We start from the raw sequence: 17281 nt of genomic DNA, 5'->3' as shown, positions 1-17281 counted from the left end.
GGTTGAGCTGCATCTTAAAAAAAAAAAATGAGGACAAAGCAACAGTTAAGATTAACACTGCATGTCAACAGTTTGAATCCTCAGTGACTTTAGGAGGGTGAATAAACACAGAGACTAGTTACTACTGCAACTGCAAGGGCAGCGCTAGCAGATGTCGGGTATAATTACCCTCAAAATTCCACACTATAATTAAGTCCGTTAAAATACTGTCCTCAATAATTTTCTCGCCATAAAGCAAAAATTTCAATAAAAACTTAAAAATATAAAAAAAAAGCCATCATGGAGTTATCATTGCACTAGTACTGTAACTTTATACAGATTCATTCAACATCCTGGTACCTGTACGTGTCATACATAAAAGAAAATCTTGGAAAACCAATTATAACGAAGAGCTATTAAACACAAAAATACTCATGAATTTCTCAAGCACTGAACAAATAAAAGTCCTCCCTTAAAAACCTACATTTGGCTTACCTCACCTTAAATTACAACACTGTCGTAACAGGGAAAACTTCCATACTATTCCAATACTTTTGGTTAGCACATCAGCTGGCATAAATAACTTTCAAGTGTTATTCACAACAGGCATTGCCAGAGTCTTGTGCTTCACTAACATCAGGGTTATTGTTTAATGCAAAATTTCATACACTCCACAATGTGGTGAAGACACTGCTTGCACTGGTTGTCTTGCCTGTTTCTAAAAAGCATCAAGCACTAGTTACATATTGGATGAACATCAAAACAACCAACAAACCAAGATGCTGTCAAACAAATTTGGTGATATAACACAAACATTTCAAAGTCTAAGTTCCATTTCCATCATAGATTATTCAACAGAAAGGAGAGTAGCTTAGTCTCATAGTGCTCATTAGAGTCCAACTGGCGTAAACAGTGGCGCTCGTGGGGGTATATCTGCAAGGAAAATTGATCATCAAGCACAAGTTTGCTTCAAGTTAACAAGAAGAAACTTGGTAAACTAAAATTAATCTATTTACTCATATAAAGCTGTATTATTAATTTAGCAAAAACAAATGTAAATCGTAATATGTATACTGTACATAAAACAATATATAAAAGCAACATCTATGCAAATCTATTTTACTTTGTTTAAATTACTTACATATATAAATTTGAATGCATCTAATCATACATTCAAGGCTGTGCTCTTTTTCACCCCAGAATTAATCTTACAAACTTATGTTTAAAATTCTCCTAATTCAGCATTCAGATTGGAATCAAATGATGAAAATACTACTAACCTGGAGCTGGTATGGCTTTCCTGCCTTAATAAGGGCTTGAATTAATTGGTTTGTGTGAGAGAAATGTACGTTCTCATCGATCATCCCTTGAACAATCAGTAACCGGTTTTCCCTAAAATAGGAATTCATAATTATAAGGTAATGCTAGCCAATGAGGAACTTAAATACAATTACCACATTTTACTTTATAATCAACACTCATAATGCATGCAATTCATTCCTGAAAATCAACACTTACAAAAACTTCTTAAGAATATGGGAAGAATGGAGCTACATTCCAGGTGTCTAAATTTGCTTAACATTTTTTGTATGTATTTAAATATTCTACTAGGTATAATATTAAACACAGTATCTTAGCTTCCATTTCTATTTGCTGCTTACTAACATAGAAGTGTGTGAAGGGTTGAGGTTTACCTACTGGGCTGAGATGGACGGCTGTGGGTCTTGTGATGTGTTGTAAGTATTTAATGGAGTGTTGGAATGCTCAAGTGTTCTGTAATACAATTCTATGTTCTACTCTGCAATATTTTATATGTCTGACAATGAGGAACTACCAGAGAATCTCCTGAGTGACTCTGGCACTGGGGTTGTGGCCTGTGTGCCAGGGGTGGCTCTGGTGGAGCAGAGCTTTAGAGAGTTGAAGTCTCACACCAGCAAGAACACCAGCCCTCACACCACTTGAACCTAAAACATGCTGTGCTCAAACTACAGGGAATTCACAGCGATTGTAGCTAACTGCTACACCATTTGACCTGAAGACAACTCACCATGCCCTTGTCAAAGGGCTGCCCCTGCCATTAGGCTGTAAACGGCACATCACTTGTACAAACTCTTACACCTTCAGAAACCACTCACACCCCCTCTCACACTCACCCCCCCTCTCACACTCACTCACACCCCCTCTCACACTCACTCTCTCTCACACTCACTCTCTCTCACACTCTCTCTCTCACACTCACTCTCTCTCTCACACTCACTCTCTCTCACACTCTCTCTCTCTCACTCACTCTCTCTCTCACACTCACTCTCTCTCTCACACTCTCTCTCTCTCACACTCTCTCTCACACTCACTCTCTCACACTCACTCTCTCTCTCACACTCACTCACTCTCTCACACTCACTCACTCTCTCTCACACTCACTCACTCTCTCTCACACTCACTCTCTCTCACACTCACTCACTCTCTCTCACACTCACTCTCTCTCACACTCACTCTCTCTCACACTCACTCTCTCTCACACTCACTCTCTCTCACACTCACTCTCTCTCACACTCACTCTCTCTCACACTCACTCTCTCTCACACTCACTCTCTCTCACACTCACTCTCTCTCACACTCACTCTCTCTCACACTCACTCTCTCTCACACTCACTCTCTCTCACACTCACTCTCTCTCACACTCACTCTCTCTCACACTCACTCTCTCTCACACTCACTCTCTCTCTCTCACACTCACTCTCTCTCTCTCACACTCACTCTCTCTCTCTCACACTCACTCACTCTCTCTCACACTCACTCACTCTCTCTCACACTCACTCTCTCTCACACTCACTCTCTCTCACACTCACTCTCTCTCACACTCACTCTCTCTCACACTCACTCTCTCTCACACTCACTCTCTCACACTCACTCTCTCACACTCACTCTCTCACACTCACTCTCTCACACTCACTCTCTCACACTCACTCTCTCACACTCACTCTCTCACACTCACTCTCTCACACTCACTCTCTCACACTCACTGTGCAGGTTATTTGTGTATTGCTCCAGTCACGGTACTGTACCTTTTCGTTCTTTTCTCACTTCAGTATGTTATGGCAGTGTGCTGCTTTGAGACCAGGCCCTCAAGCACCTTCCAGTGAGTACATACTGTAATTTATATGCTTTATTGGTTGTATATGGTCTTTCTGTGTTCTACTTCTGAACTCTCCTGCCTTGAAAGGATCCATCAACACTGAACAATACTCTATGTGAGAACATAAGCAATTTGAAGTGTGTTACCCTGTCATTTTCTTGGCCTTTGTGATATTTGCCTTATTGTGTTCTTTGAAAGAAAGGCCAATTGACATTATTACACCCAGACGTCTCGCATGCTCATTTTGTTGTATTTGATCTTGCATTTTGTATACAGTGTCTCGAGAGCTCTTCATTCTTTCCACATCTCAGTACTGTAGTTGGAACTTGTCACTATTAAATGTCACGTCATTCTCCACTGCCCACTGGAAGATTTTGTTTATATCTTCTTGCAGTTTTTTCATGTCCTTTACCAAAGTGATTTTCATGCTTATTTTGGTATCATCTGCAAATGATACATACATGTGGCAAGTGGTTTTTATCTATGACTACTATGAGGATATGAAACAGTAAAGGCACCAGGTCTGTGACTTGGGGTACTGAGCCTTTTACTTTGCTAATGCTGGATTTTAATACGTTAACTACCACCCTCTGTTTGCCATGTTAGAAATTTGAAAATTAATTTGACTATTTTCCCTGTTACACATAACACCTTCAATTTATGTCCAATCACTCCACAATCACATTTGTCAAATGCTCTTGTGAAATCCAAGTAGACAACATATTCAGCTTGGTTTTCTTCCAACATAGTGGTTTAGTAGCTGTGACAAACGTGAGCTTGCTCTAAATCCAGGTTGGTTCAAGTTATATGTTATGCTGCTCCATAAAGTTTGTAATCTGATATCACATCACCTTTTCAAAGACTGTGTGTGACATTAATTCTTGGCTAGTGTCTACTGCCTCCTTTATGCAAAGAGCTATATCCACACTCTTTAAGGTCTCTGGAATTCTATATATTTCTAAATGCTTCCTCCAAAGAACACCCAGTGCTCATGCTAGTGGAATTTTGCACTTTTTAATAAATAAGGAATCTACGAACCCAGTCCAGGTGCTGCATCAGTATGCTTTCTATTTCTTTTTCAAATTCTTTAAGTTATGTCAGTTGTGTTCTGTGTGGCTTTCAGAGGTAACAGAAAAGATTTCTGCATTCTCAAGTCTGCTTTCATTTAATGGAATGCTGAACACTGATTCATGTGTGTCTAAGAATTTCACTCACTTCTCTTTCATCATTAAAGTATGAACCTACTGTGATTATTAACCCTATGACTGTTCTGGTCATATATATACATCTTACGAGCCACCGTTTTTGACGTATATATAGTACCCACAAATTCTATTGGCTTCAAATCAAGCAGGAGAAAGCTGGTAGGCCCACATGTGAGAGAATGGGTCTGTGTGGTCAGTGTGCACCATATAAAAAAATTTCTGCAGCACACAGTGCATAATGGGGAAAAAAAAACTCCAACTTTTTTTAATTAAAATGCCAACTTTGTGGTCTATTTTCGTATAGTATTTATGGTTGTATTCTTGTTTTCTTGGTCTCATTTGATAGAATGGAAAACATATTATAGAAATAGACGTGATTGTGATTGGTTTTACTATGAAAAGAACCTTGAAATGGAGCTCAAAGTAGGGGAAATGTTCGATTTTTGCCGATGTTCAAAAGTAAACAAATGATGTCATTTTCCAATAAATGTCCAAGTAGCCATTCTAATATGCAGTCATGAATGGGTTGACATTATTTATACAATTATTACAGTATTGCAGTAGTCTGCATAACAGTAAATCTTCTATTTTTTGTTTGAATAAAAATTCAAAATAGAAAGCAATGTGAAACAGAATTATTTGGTAATTCTGCAATGGAGCAGGGTTCAATTATAGACGTCTTCAGAGGCTTCTTACTTTATTTGCAAAGTCGTGGTGGGTACACAGACTTGTGTATTGAGTGCCCATGGCCGGGGAGGGCCATCCCACGAGGGAGAGAGGGAGTAGGACTTATTGACTGCTTCTAGGCCGCTGAGTGAGTGAGAGAGTGTGAGTGGGACCAGCATCCCACTGACCTGGGCAGGCCTGGAGAGGACAGCACCTGAGTGCCGTGAAATATGAACTAAGCTGGCAGACAGCATAGGCTGTCTGTGCAGACAGTACAGGCTGTCTACATACGCTCGGCCACCTACTTCGCGTCGTTCCGACACGACAATACTGGTGGTAAAAAAACTCGGTCTCTCTCTTGTAGGAACAGGGCACAGAACACAAAATAAAAAACATGTATATACATATGGACATGGAAAAAAAAACTTCCTACAGGGAGGGAAGAAAAAACATGTGGGGTGTGCTAAACATCGTGGTCATAGGCAGTGAGCGTCGAAGGGCATCACTGCATGCCTTTCTGTGTCTGGACAGATACTGCAACACAGGAGACATCGCTGCGGCCGAGCTGTGACGAAACGGGGTACGGTCTCCTCTGGAACGGTGAAGCAGTCATCGTAGGAGTCACTGCAGGTTTCACTCAACCTGGGGCACGACATGCTGGTGCCCTCGAGTGAGGCGTCGTCAAAACTCGGCAACTGGGCAGGACTTCTGGCAAGCGACTCAGGAGGACACTTCTCGACTGGTACTGTCGCTGGGGCTGTCACTGCCGGCGAGCGTGGAGCGAGTCGTAGCAGAGACAACTGGGCGAAACATCTGGGAGTCGTAACATCATACACCAGACTGCAGTGAGCGAGCTAGCAGTCAAAGTGACATCATCTTTGTGCAGGCTGCTCACTGAAGCTTGTGACACGAGGCTGACACAGCGCCTGCCAACAGGGCTAACTGCGGCTTGACGAGTGTCATTCTCTCGGCAGTTGGAGTTATAGCAGAGGTTAGTCTAAGCGTCCTCAGACTTGTTTCTCTACATATAACTGCACTCTGAAGGTCTGGAGGTGAAGTGAAACAAATCTCGATGGGAATCGTAGCAGGTACGATTCTGCAGAACATCTATGAGCGACGAGCATAAGAATTTTCTGTACAAAGGGGCTCGTATGCTCAGGGATGACTAATATCAGCTGTCAAACGCGCTGGTCACACTGGGTGACAGGCAACAAAGAGCTACACAGGGGTCTGGCCGCAGACCTGTGGTCAACACAGCTGGGCTCAAGACCACACAGGACACACGGAAAACTTTTCACACACCCGTGGTACATGCAGTACAACATGGCTTAAACTAGCAAATGATGCTTTTCTGTGCACAAAATTGACACTAAGCTATACACTAACATGTGAGAACACTGACTGAGAGGAATTAATTAACACACGACATATATCTTCTCTCAATCTTCTCGATAATACTGACATAATTACTGAAAAACTCGATGTGACATGTGATGTCAGGCATGACATCAGCAAGGTGACGTCAGCAGACATCTCGAGGTGACGTCAGCAGACATCGTGACGTCATGAAGTCGGGCAGCAGCATCGGTGACGTCAATGTGATGCGGGCAGCAGACCACAGCATGTGGCCTGGGACATCTGGCAACTCACATGGCTCGTAGGTCCACGTGACATCGTCCACACCCCACGTGGCGTCGTGACCCATGTGGCGTCGTGATCTACCTGGCTTGCTGATCCACGTGGCTTGCTGATCCACGTGGCTTGCTGATCCACGTGGCTTGCTGATCCACGTGGCTTGCTGATCCACATGGCTTGCTGATCCACATGGCTTCGTGATGCACGTGGCTTCGAGTGGCCTCGGGCACTCGGATACACAGCTCTGGCAATGAATTCACACGGAAAATGGCAGAAAACACAGCAGAGGGAGTGATGGCATGGTGGTGTATGGGAGGCTGGTGAGGTGTGAGTGTACAGCAGGGCGAGCGTGGGCGAGGCAAGGAACGGCCACTTCCTCCTCTTCTCTCCACAAACACGTGGAGAAACTCACACTGGACATAGAAATCACCACAAAACTCACCTCTGGCTTGCTGAAATAGCTGTGCTGAGCTGAACAACAACAGCAGAACATACAAGTGATGCTGAACACGTGACTTGAGAAACAGCGTGGGGTCACTGGGACGCCACTTACAATTCTCGAAGAAATTCGGCAAATTTCGACTAGATCCTGCTTGTACCTGTGTCTGAATGCTCAAACGTGCAGACACGACATAAGGATAACTCGTTGAGAGATGGATGCTTGTTGTGTAGGGGGATGAAGTGAACACAACTTCATTCCTCTTCCTTCCTCTCTCCAGGCAAACACAACTGCTGCGACCACCACTTCCCACCAATGTGAAACAGAATTATTTGTGTGATGCAGGCGGCGTGAAGTCAATTATAGGGCTGCGGAGGGCTCTTCTTGCTTTGCAAAGTCATGGTGGGTACACAGGCTTGTGTGTCGAGTGTCCATGGCTAGGGAGGATCATCCCACGAGGGAGAGACGGAGTAGGACTTATTGACTGCTTCTAGGCCGGTGAGTGAGTGAGAGAGTGCGAGTGGGACCAGCATCCCACTGACCTGGGCAGGCCTGGAGAGGGCAGCACCTGAATGCCGCGAAATATGAACTAAGCTGGCAGACAGCATAGGCTGTCTGTGCAGACAGTACAGGCTGTCTACAGCAAGAGTAATATCAGAGGGGCCTGGAGATGTGACTGATGAACAAAGAAAATGTTATTTTAGAGCCAGGAATGTCTGCATTGTTCATTCTGAACCCTATTTTGAAACTCGTATTTTTTAATTTTCATGAAATTGGCCAAATTGCAAATTTCTGACCATGTTATTGGGTAGTTGAAATTGGTAAATGGGCAGTTTCTTGTACTCAATCGATAGAAAAAATGGAGTTCTAAAGAAATAGCTATTAGTTTGGTCGACTGGAACAATGGAATTAGCCAAAAATAGGGCTCAAATTGGGTGAAATCGTCAATTCGTAAATATTGCCGAGGTCACTAACTTTGCGAGAGCGTAATTCCATTAGTTTTCCATCAAATTTCATTCTTTTGGTGTCATTACAATCGGGAAAAGATTCTCTATCATTTCGTAAGAAATAATTTTTTTTTCCAAATTTTGTGACAACAGAAGACACCTCAGTATTTGGGGTTGCAACAGGTAAGGGGTTAATCCACACACACACACACACACACACCTACACCTACACACACACACACACACACACACACGTGCACAAATGAATAGTTTTAGTTTTGTTTGGAGTGTCATCTGAGCACTTCTGCAAAGACAGTGATTATGTGTGAATGATGGTGAAAATGTTCAACAATGATTAAAGTTTTTTCTTTCTTTCTGGGTCATCCTGCCTTGGTGGGAAATTGCAGCGTTAAAAAAAATACTGCTAAGAACTTCACTAGAGTACAATATTTATAGCAGAGCCTAAACACAGCAAGGCAACAGAGATTTAAAATATCATTTCCCTGCCTACCTTTATTAGCACCTGTTTACTGTGAGAGAAAACTTTAGGGACAAACAAAACACTGCAGCAATATAGTATATGTGCCTTTACTAAGGATTTGACAATGGTGACCTGGGAACATAGCACAGCTATGACAACGTAAGGGACCTGTGGCTCAGTTGGCAGTACTCTTGCCTCACACACGAGTGTCTGTTGTTCAATCCCTGGCATGGGGAGAAGTGTTAGAAATGTTTCCTTATACCTGCTGTCCCTGTTCACCTATGAGTAAGTAGGTACCTGTGTGTTAGTCGACTGGTGTGGGTTGCATCCTGGGGAACAAGTATGAAGGACCACAATGGAAATAAGAGACAGTCCTCAATGACGCACTGACTTTCTTGAATTATCCTGGGTGGCTAACCCTCCCAGTTAAAAGTCCAAACAAATCTTATATTATCTTAAAGAACATAGTTAAACATGCTCTCATTCTTACATTAAATAAGTGCCAAAGGAAATTACAGTACGTACATCATACTTAGGAGACAAAACTAATCAAAATATTTTATTATACAACACAAAAATTTTTTAAACCTAATGAGTATTTTATATGGAAACAAATCACTGTGAAATTCAAAGGAGAGAACATTCAGTATTTGAGTTTCAGTAGTAGTTGAATTAATTAACAGTTAAAAGTATGGTCATGCATGTACTCACTCATCAGGTAAGTTGTTGACGTAGGAAAGGACGGAGCCATTACGGTATCCTTCAGGGTTAACACTGGGCAGGTCCATGTAGCGTTCTGTGTAGCCAGTGTCATACAAACTCCATGACACAACTGGAGCGCCAGCAATAGCCACTCTGTTACATCAATGAAAACAATTTTCATCTTATTTAAAACTGGCAGTATTCTCCCAGGAGAGAGAAAGATGGTCGTTCCAGCAGAGATGCTCCTACAAGACCACCACCTGGTTATCTGACCCACTTGCCCATTCAATTACTACATCCATGATAAAGCTCCAAACCCAGAAGGGCCAAACAATGCCTATAGAATGGGAGGCAATCAATCTGATCTGAGGCAGAGGGTTGCTTCAATTCCTCAAATCAAGAGAACTCCCCTTCAATGCACCCCATTGAAGGTGCTCTCTCAAATATATTTTACCATTATTTATATCTATTTCCTTATTCTTTTCTAACCTTTCGTATTTTCCCTGTTTACTTTTTTAGATGGAAGAGCTATTTCAGGGTTTGCACCACTACATTTTTTTTTTTCAATGTCAACTGGTCAAACAAGGCTTTCCTAATTTCTTTTCTGAATGACCCACACAGGTTTGGAAATTTTTTGTGAATTTAGAAAGTTTAAAAAGACCTAATTCTTTTCAGAATTCTTGTCTCAAAATACAGGCAAATGTTAGCCATTTCACTCTCACGACAGCTAAACATTTACTTGAGATATCTGGGAAGAACTTCATGTGATCACCAAACCTACAATAGACAACTGGCTGAGAAAACAAAGCGATGAGATTTTTACCACTGCAGATTTTGTGATGCTGAAAGTGTAGGGAAGACTAAGCAGTGAAGAGGGTACTGTTGTGCTTAACTGAGAATAAATATAGCAGTATACACAAACTATGAAAGAGTTATTAAAATACTTTCACACATTTAAAAAAAACTGTTAAAACTACAAGTTAAACCCTGTATATATATTCCTGCATTTAATATATATGGTAGGACCCCCACATCTGCAGGTTCTGCATATGAGGTTTAATTTTGCTTAATAATGGTCTCCAAGTGCAAAAGTAGTGATGGTGGAAGTTTTTCAAAACCTAAGAGATGTGAAGTGTTTCCCATCAGTAAAAAGTGATAATTCTCCATTTATTGTGTGTAATTTATCAATTAAACTTATAATAGGTACGTATAGGACATACACAGAGCTCCCTACTATCAGTGGTTTCAGTATCCATGGCAGGTCCTTGGAACGTATCCCCATGGATACAGGGTCCTACTGTGTGTCCTAGAGGTGGGAAGTACAGTGCTTGCACTCTAAAGAAGGGGTGGGGATATTTGCAGTTTGAGAATGCATTTGAACTGTAGTATCTACACACCTCTGGCAAGACAGTGAGTGAATGATGGTGAAAGCTTCTTTTTCGGGTCGCCCTACCTGGGTGGTAGACAGCCAGTGTGATAAAAGAACATTTTTTACTGTAACTATTTCTGGGTATTTGGCATACTAGTACATATTATTCTATTCATGGTATATAATACTGACAAGTAGACTAGTAAGACAGGAGCAACAACTGGGTGGCTTTAATGTCTAAAATAAAGATGCTCAGCTCTTGCACACCTTGTTTTACTACTATGCATACTCAAGGATGGGCCTAATGCAGAGGCATTTTTGATGCAGATGCAACTCACTGTAGGCCCCCCCCCTTCTCATTACATGCACCCAATGCATAAAATATAATAAATACAGTGGACCCCCGCATAACGATCACCTCCGAATGCGACCAATTATGTAAGTGTATTTATGTAAGTGCGTTTGTACGTGTATGTTTGGGGGTCTGAAATGGACTAACCTACTTCACAATATTCCTTATGGGAACAAATTCGGTCAGTACTGGCACCTGAACATACTTCTGGAGTGAAAAAATATCGTTAACCGGGGGTCCACTGTACTAGTAAAATGCAAAACATACCATAAAGTATTTCTTTGTACAATCATTTCACTTATGTCTTTGTCAGATACAAAATAATAATTGTCTGATTTGAATCTGAAACAAAACATAATTTAACAATTCATTATCATTAACTCTAAACACAAAACTATCTCCCAATGAAGATATCTTCAAATATGAAGGCTTAAAAATATTCTTCAGTTGTAAAGATAAAATCTTCAAGCCTAATTCAAGGAGACAAAGATACAATAAATCTGAAAATTATGTAAGTTCTCTCATATGATCTTATCATGTTAGCTGTTAACATTTACATGAATTTCCACAACTTTAATCTTGCTCTACTTAAGACACCCAATATAAGTACAGAAAACATCTAGACTTGAGTACAGGTACACTATCTTAAAAAAAAAAGAGGAGGGGGATTTTTTTTTTTTTTGCATAAGCCTAATACCCTAAAACTTACTGTTTATAAAAGGGGTATGCACTACTGTAATTTCTAGAACTAAAACAAACTTTAAATCTTATATGAAAAACCCATGAAGGGAATTATGAAACTAAGTTCTTCAGAGCAGAACCAGATACTGTTAACAAAGTTGACAAGAAACTTACTTAAATACATCTGGCCGCTGAGCCAGAGCCATGAGAGAGAGGTAGCCACCGTAGGACCAGCCTGTGACAGCAAGGCGGCTCAGATCCATGTAATCACACTGACTTGCCAGTAAATGCAACACTTCTACTTGATCCTCTATTTCTACAGTACCCTGCACAAACATTCTCTTGTCATCTTTGATAATTCTATGACATTCATTGAACACAAATTTTAGCCTTTTACAAGATGTACATTATATGAAATGTATTTACGAGTTTTTAACTCATACCATAAATTTACAGTGAAGACAAAAATTAAATTTATCTGCAATGCTGACATGAATTTCACTGCGTATATATAAACTTCCTTCCACGCCTTAACACTCCACCCATCTTTTCCTCCTTATCAATTCTATGGTTCATCTCATCTTTCACAAATGTATCTGCCAATATGTCCAATACCACCACTCTCCAATCTAACATGAAATTTTTCATTACCCTTTTTTTTTTTACATGCACTTTTAATTTCTTTCTTTTACACACCTTTAAAAATTCCTCCACCAACTTTTGTCCCTTCTTGTGAGTGAAAAGTAACCAAGAGAATTCCTATGTCATTTCAGTCACTTCTTAATTCTACACCTTTCCTCAACACCCTAGCATTCACTTATTTTACAATCCTATCTATAAATATCGATAAGCAACCAGAGTCACATCACACATTCCTGTCTAAGGCCTACTTTTACTGGAAAATATTCCACCTCCCTTCTACTTACCCTAATCCAAGCCTGACTTTCCATATAAAAGTTCCTTACTGCTTTCAGTAACCCACTTATTCTATACATTTGTAACATCTTGAAACATACCACAACACAACATGTCTATCTGATTGCCTTCATTAATGGGCAAAGAACGCCACTTAAAAATCAGCAGGCAACATTCCTGTCATTCCTATATTTCATCAGCATGCCTCAGGCCCAGATTCATGGAACTCCATGTTTATGAAGAACTGCAAGAAGCCCCTATCATGAGCCTTAAGTACTCTATGGAGAGAGAGCATAGATACTGGGGTCATCCCACAGTCATTAAAAACAAAAGATACAGCCCTATTCTACAAAAGTGTCAGTACAATTGCAAAGAACTACTGACAAACAGCACTGGTATCTCACATTATAAAAATCTTTGAAAGATTTTAACCCTTTCAGGGTCGAGAGGCCCTCTCCTAAACTCGTTCTCAAGGTCGAAAATTTTTCAGAAAAAAAAAAAATTATTTTTCTTATGAAATGATAGAGAATCTTTTCCCGATCATAATGGAAAACTTGGGGAATTATGCTCTTGCAAAGTTAGCGGTCTCGACGATGTTTACGCATCAGCGATTTCGCCCACTTTGATCGCTATTTTCAGCCAACTTCAGTGTACTAGTCGACAAAAAACATATCTATTTCGCTAGAACTCCATTTTTTCTATCGAATGAGTACAAGAAACCCCCATTTACTGATTTCAAGTATCCAATAAAGTGGTCAGAAATTGGCAATTTTGCCAATTTCACACAAATTGCAGAAGATGCCAATTTCCAAATAGGGTCCAGAATAAGCAAGAGACATTCCTGGCACTAAAATAACATTTTCTCTGTTCATTAGTCACGTCCCCAGGCTCCTCTTACATCTCTTTGGCTTTCCACTTTGAATTTTTATTCTCACAAAAAATAGAAGATTTACTGTTATGCAGACTACTGCATTAATGTAGAAATGGTGTAGAAATGGTATAAATAATATCAGTGCACTTGTGAAAGAATATTAGACTCACCAGTTAACGTGTATTGGACGTGTGGCATGATTTGTTTACTTTTGAAATTTGGTAAAAATCGAACATTTCTGCTACTTGGAGCTCAATTTCAAGGTACTTTTCATTGTGAAACCAATCAAAATCATCTCAATTTCTGTAATATGTTTTCCAATCTATAAAATGAGACCAGAAAAACTAGAATACAACCATAAATACCATACGAAAATACAGCGCAGTCGCTGTTTTAAACCAAAAACATGGTCGGAGTTTTATTTTTCTCATTATGCACTATGTGCTGCAGGATTTTTTTATACTGTGCACACTGACCACATAGACCCATTCTTTCATATGTGGGCCTACCAGTTTTCTCTCACTAGATTTGAAGGTGCAAGAATTTAGGCGTTCTATTACGTCAATAACTCTGGTGCGTAAGCCGTACTAGGACGTTGGAAACCCTTAACCCTTTGACTGTTTCAGGTCCCTTTCTGAAACTGTCATTCTATGTCACTCAATTTTTGAAAAAAAAAAACAAAAAAAAAAAAAAAAAAAAAAAAAAAAAAAAAAAAAAAAAAAAAAAAAAAAAAAAAAAAAAAAAATCTTATGAAATGATAGAGAATCTTTTCCCGATGGTAATGACACCAAAAGTTCTAAATTTGGTAGAAAACTCATGGAATTATGCTCCTGCGAAGTTAGCGGTCTCGGCGACATATGCGTATTGGCGATTTCGCAGACTTTGAGCCCTACTTTCAGCCAATTCCATTGTTCCAGTTGACCAAACTCAGCTATTTCTTTAAAACTTCATTTTATCTATCAGCTGAGTACAAGAAACATCCCATTTACTAATTTGGACTACCCAATATTGAGGTCAGAAATTGGCAATTTGGCCAATTTCACGCAAACTAAAAAAGATGCCAATTTCAAAATAGGGTCCAGAATAAACAAGGTAGACATTCATGGCACTAAAATAACATATGCTCTGTTCATTAGTCACATCTCTAGGCCCCTCTTATATTATTATTGCTTTCTATTTTGATTTTTTATTCATACAAAAAAATACAAAATTTACTGTTATGCAGACTACTGCATTATTGTAAAAATGGTATAAATAATATCAGTGCACTAGTGAAAGAATATTAGACTCCCCAGTTGACGTGTATTGGACGTGTGGTGTGATTTATTTACTCCTGAACATTGGTAAAAATCTAACATTTCCGCTATTTTGAGCTCAGTTTCGAGGTCGTTTTCATCGTCAAAGTAATGAAAATCATCTCTATTTCTGTAATATGTTTTCCATTTTATCACCTAAGACCATGAAAACGCGAATACAACGATAAATACTATACAAAAATACACCTCAAAGTCGACGTTTTATTCCAAAAAAACGATCAGTTTTTTTTTTTCTCATTACGCAATGTGTGCTGCAGGATTTTTTTTATGTGGTGCACACTGACCATACAGACCCATTCTCTCACATGTGGGCTTACCAGCTTTCTCCCGCTTGATCTGAAGCCGCTAGAATTATTGAGTATATATACGTCAGAAACATTGGCTCGTAAGACGTATTTATATGTCGAAAACAGTCAAAGGGTTAAAGGGTTAAGGATTTGTAAAATTTGCAGCATGGGTTTAGCTACACTCCCTGCATGCCTGCTACACTCCCTGCATGCCTGCTACACTCCCTGCATGTCAGCAGCACTCCCTACTGGCCTGCTATACTTCCTGCCTGCCTGCTACACTCCCTGTCTGCCTGCTACACTCCCTGCCTGCCTGCCTGCTACACTCCCTGCCTGCCTGCTACACTCCCTGCCTGCCTGCCTGCTACACTCCCTGCCTGCCTGCCTGCTACACTCCCTGCCTGCCTGCCTGCTACACTCCCTGCATGCCTGCTACACTCCCTGCATGCCTGCTACACTCCCTGCCTGCCTGCTACACTCCCTGCCTGCCTGCTACACTCCCTGCATGTCAGCTACACTCCCTGCATGTCAGCTACACTCCCTGCATGTCAGCTACACTCCCTGCATGTCAGCAGCACTCCCTACTGGCCTGCTATATTTCCTGCCTGCCTGCTACACTCCCTGTCTGCCTGCTACACTCCCTGCCTGCCTGCTACACTCCCTGCCTGCCTGCCTGCTACACTCCCTGCCTGCCTGCCTGCTACACTCCCTGCCTGCTACACTCCCTGCATGAATGCTACACTCCCTGCATGAATGCTACACTCCCTGCATGTCAGCTACACTCCCTGCATGTCAGCTACACTCCCTGCATGTCAGCTACACTCCCTGCATGTCAGCTACACTCCCTGCATGTCAGCTACACTCCCTGCATGTCAGCTACACTCCCTGCATGTCAGCTACACTCCCTGCACGCCTGCTGCACTCCCTGCACGCCTGCTGCACTCCCTGCACGCCTGCTGCACTCCCTGCACGCCTGCTGCACTCCCTGCACGCCTGCTGCACTCCCTGCACGCCTGCTGCACTCCCTGCACGCCTGCTGCACTCCCTGCACGCCTGCTGCACTCCCTGCACGCCTGCTGCACTCCCTGCACGCCTGCTGCACTCCCTGCATGCCTGCTGCACTCCCTGCATGCCTGCTGCACTCCCTGCATGCCTGCTACACTCCCTGCATGTCAGCCACACTCCCTGCATGTCAGCCACACACTGCATGCCTGCTACACTCCCTGCATGCCTGCTACACTCCCTGCATGCCTGCTACACTCCCTGCCTGCCTGCTACACTCCCTGCATGTCAGCCACACTCCCTGCATGTCAGCCACACTCCCTGCATACCTGCTACACTCCCTGCATGCCTGCTACACTCCCTGCCTGTCTGCTACACTCCCTGCCTGTCTGCTACACTCCCTGCCTGTCTGCCTGCTACACTCCCTTCATGTCTGCTACACTCCCTGCCTGCCTGCTACACTCCCTGCATGCCCGCTACACTCCCTACATGCCCGCTACACTCCCTACATGCCCGCTACACTCCCTACATGCCCGCTACACTCCCTACATGCCCGCTACACTCCCTACATGCCCGCTACACTCCCTACATGCCCGCTACACTCCCTACATGCCCGCTACACCCCCTACATGCCTGCTACACCCCCTACATGCCTGCTACACTCCCTACATGCCTGCTACACTCCCTACATGCCTGCTACACTCCCTACATGCCTGCTACACTCCCTACATGCCTGCTACACTCCCTACATGCCTGCTACACTCCCTACATGCCTGCTACACTCCCTACATGCCTGCTACACTCCCTACATGCCTGCTACACTCCCTACATGCCTGCTACACTCCCTACATGCCTGCTACACTCCCTACATGCCTGCTACACTCCCTACATGCCTGCTACACTCCCTACATGCCTGCTACACTCCCTACATACCTGCTACACTCCCTACATACCTGCTACACTCCCTACATGCCTGCTACACTCCCTACATGCCTGCTACACTCCCTACATGCCTGCTACACTCCCTACATGCCTGCTACACTCCCTACATGCCTGCTACACTCCCTACATGCCTGCTACACTCCCTACATGCCTGCTACACTCCCTACATGCCTGCTACACTCCCTACATGCCTGCTACACTCCCTACATGCCTGCTACACTCCCTACATGCCTGCTACACTCCCTACATGCCTGCTACACTCCCTACATACCTGCTACACTCCCTACATGCCTGCTACACTCCCTACATGCCTGCTACACTCCCTACATGCCTGCTACACTCCCTACATGCCTGCT

At 42.3% G+C, this 17281-nt stretch overlaps 1 protein-coding gene across 2 annotated transcripts in view; it reads right to left on the bottom strand.

Moving 5' to 3' along the window:
* Positions 1–661: 661 nt before the first annotated feature.
* Positions 662–17281, bottom strand: part of LOC128691914 (dipeptidyl peptidase 8) — a 103312-nt gene continuing 86692 nt past the window's right edge. The window contains exons 14-17 of one of the 2 annotated variants that reach the window (XM_053780894.2): positions 11767–11918; positions 9200–9343; positions 1260–1371; positions 662–912 (exon numbers count right to left, since the gene is read on the bottom strand). In XM_053780894.2, the coding sequence (XP_053636869.1) occupies positions 820–912; positions 1260–1371; positions 9200–9343; positions 11767–11918 (501 nt within the window). In that variant the 3' untranslated portion in view covers positions 662–819. Of the gene's footprint in view, positions 913–1259; positions 1372–7589; positions 7737–9199; positions 9344–11766; positions 11919–17281 lie in introns of those variants that run through there. The other variant, XM_053780895.2, reaches the window with a different exon arrangement.

This window comes from Cherax quadricarinatus, chromosome 75 (assembly GCF_038502225.1).
Source record: "Cherax quadricarinatus isolate ZL_2023a chromosome 75, ASM3850222v1, whole genome shotgun sequence".
NCBI classification, from domain to species: Eukaryota; Metazoa; Arthropoda; class Malacostraca; order Decapoda; family Parastacidae; genus Cherax; species Cherax quadricarinatus.
Note: the sequence above shows the minus strand (reverse complement) of the source record. Positions and strands in the feature narration are given on the sequence as shown.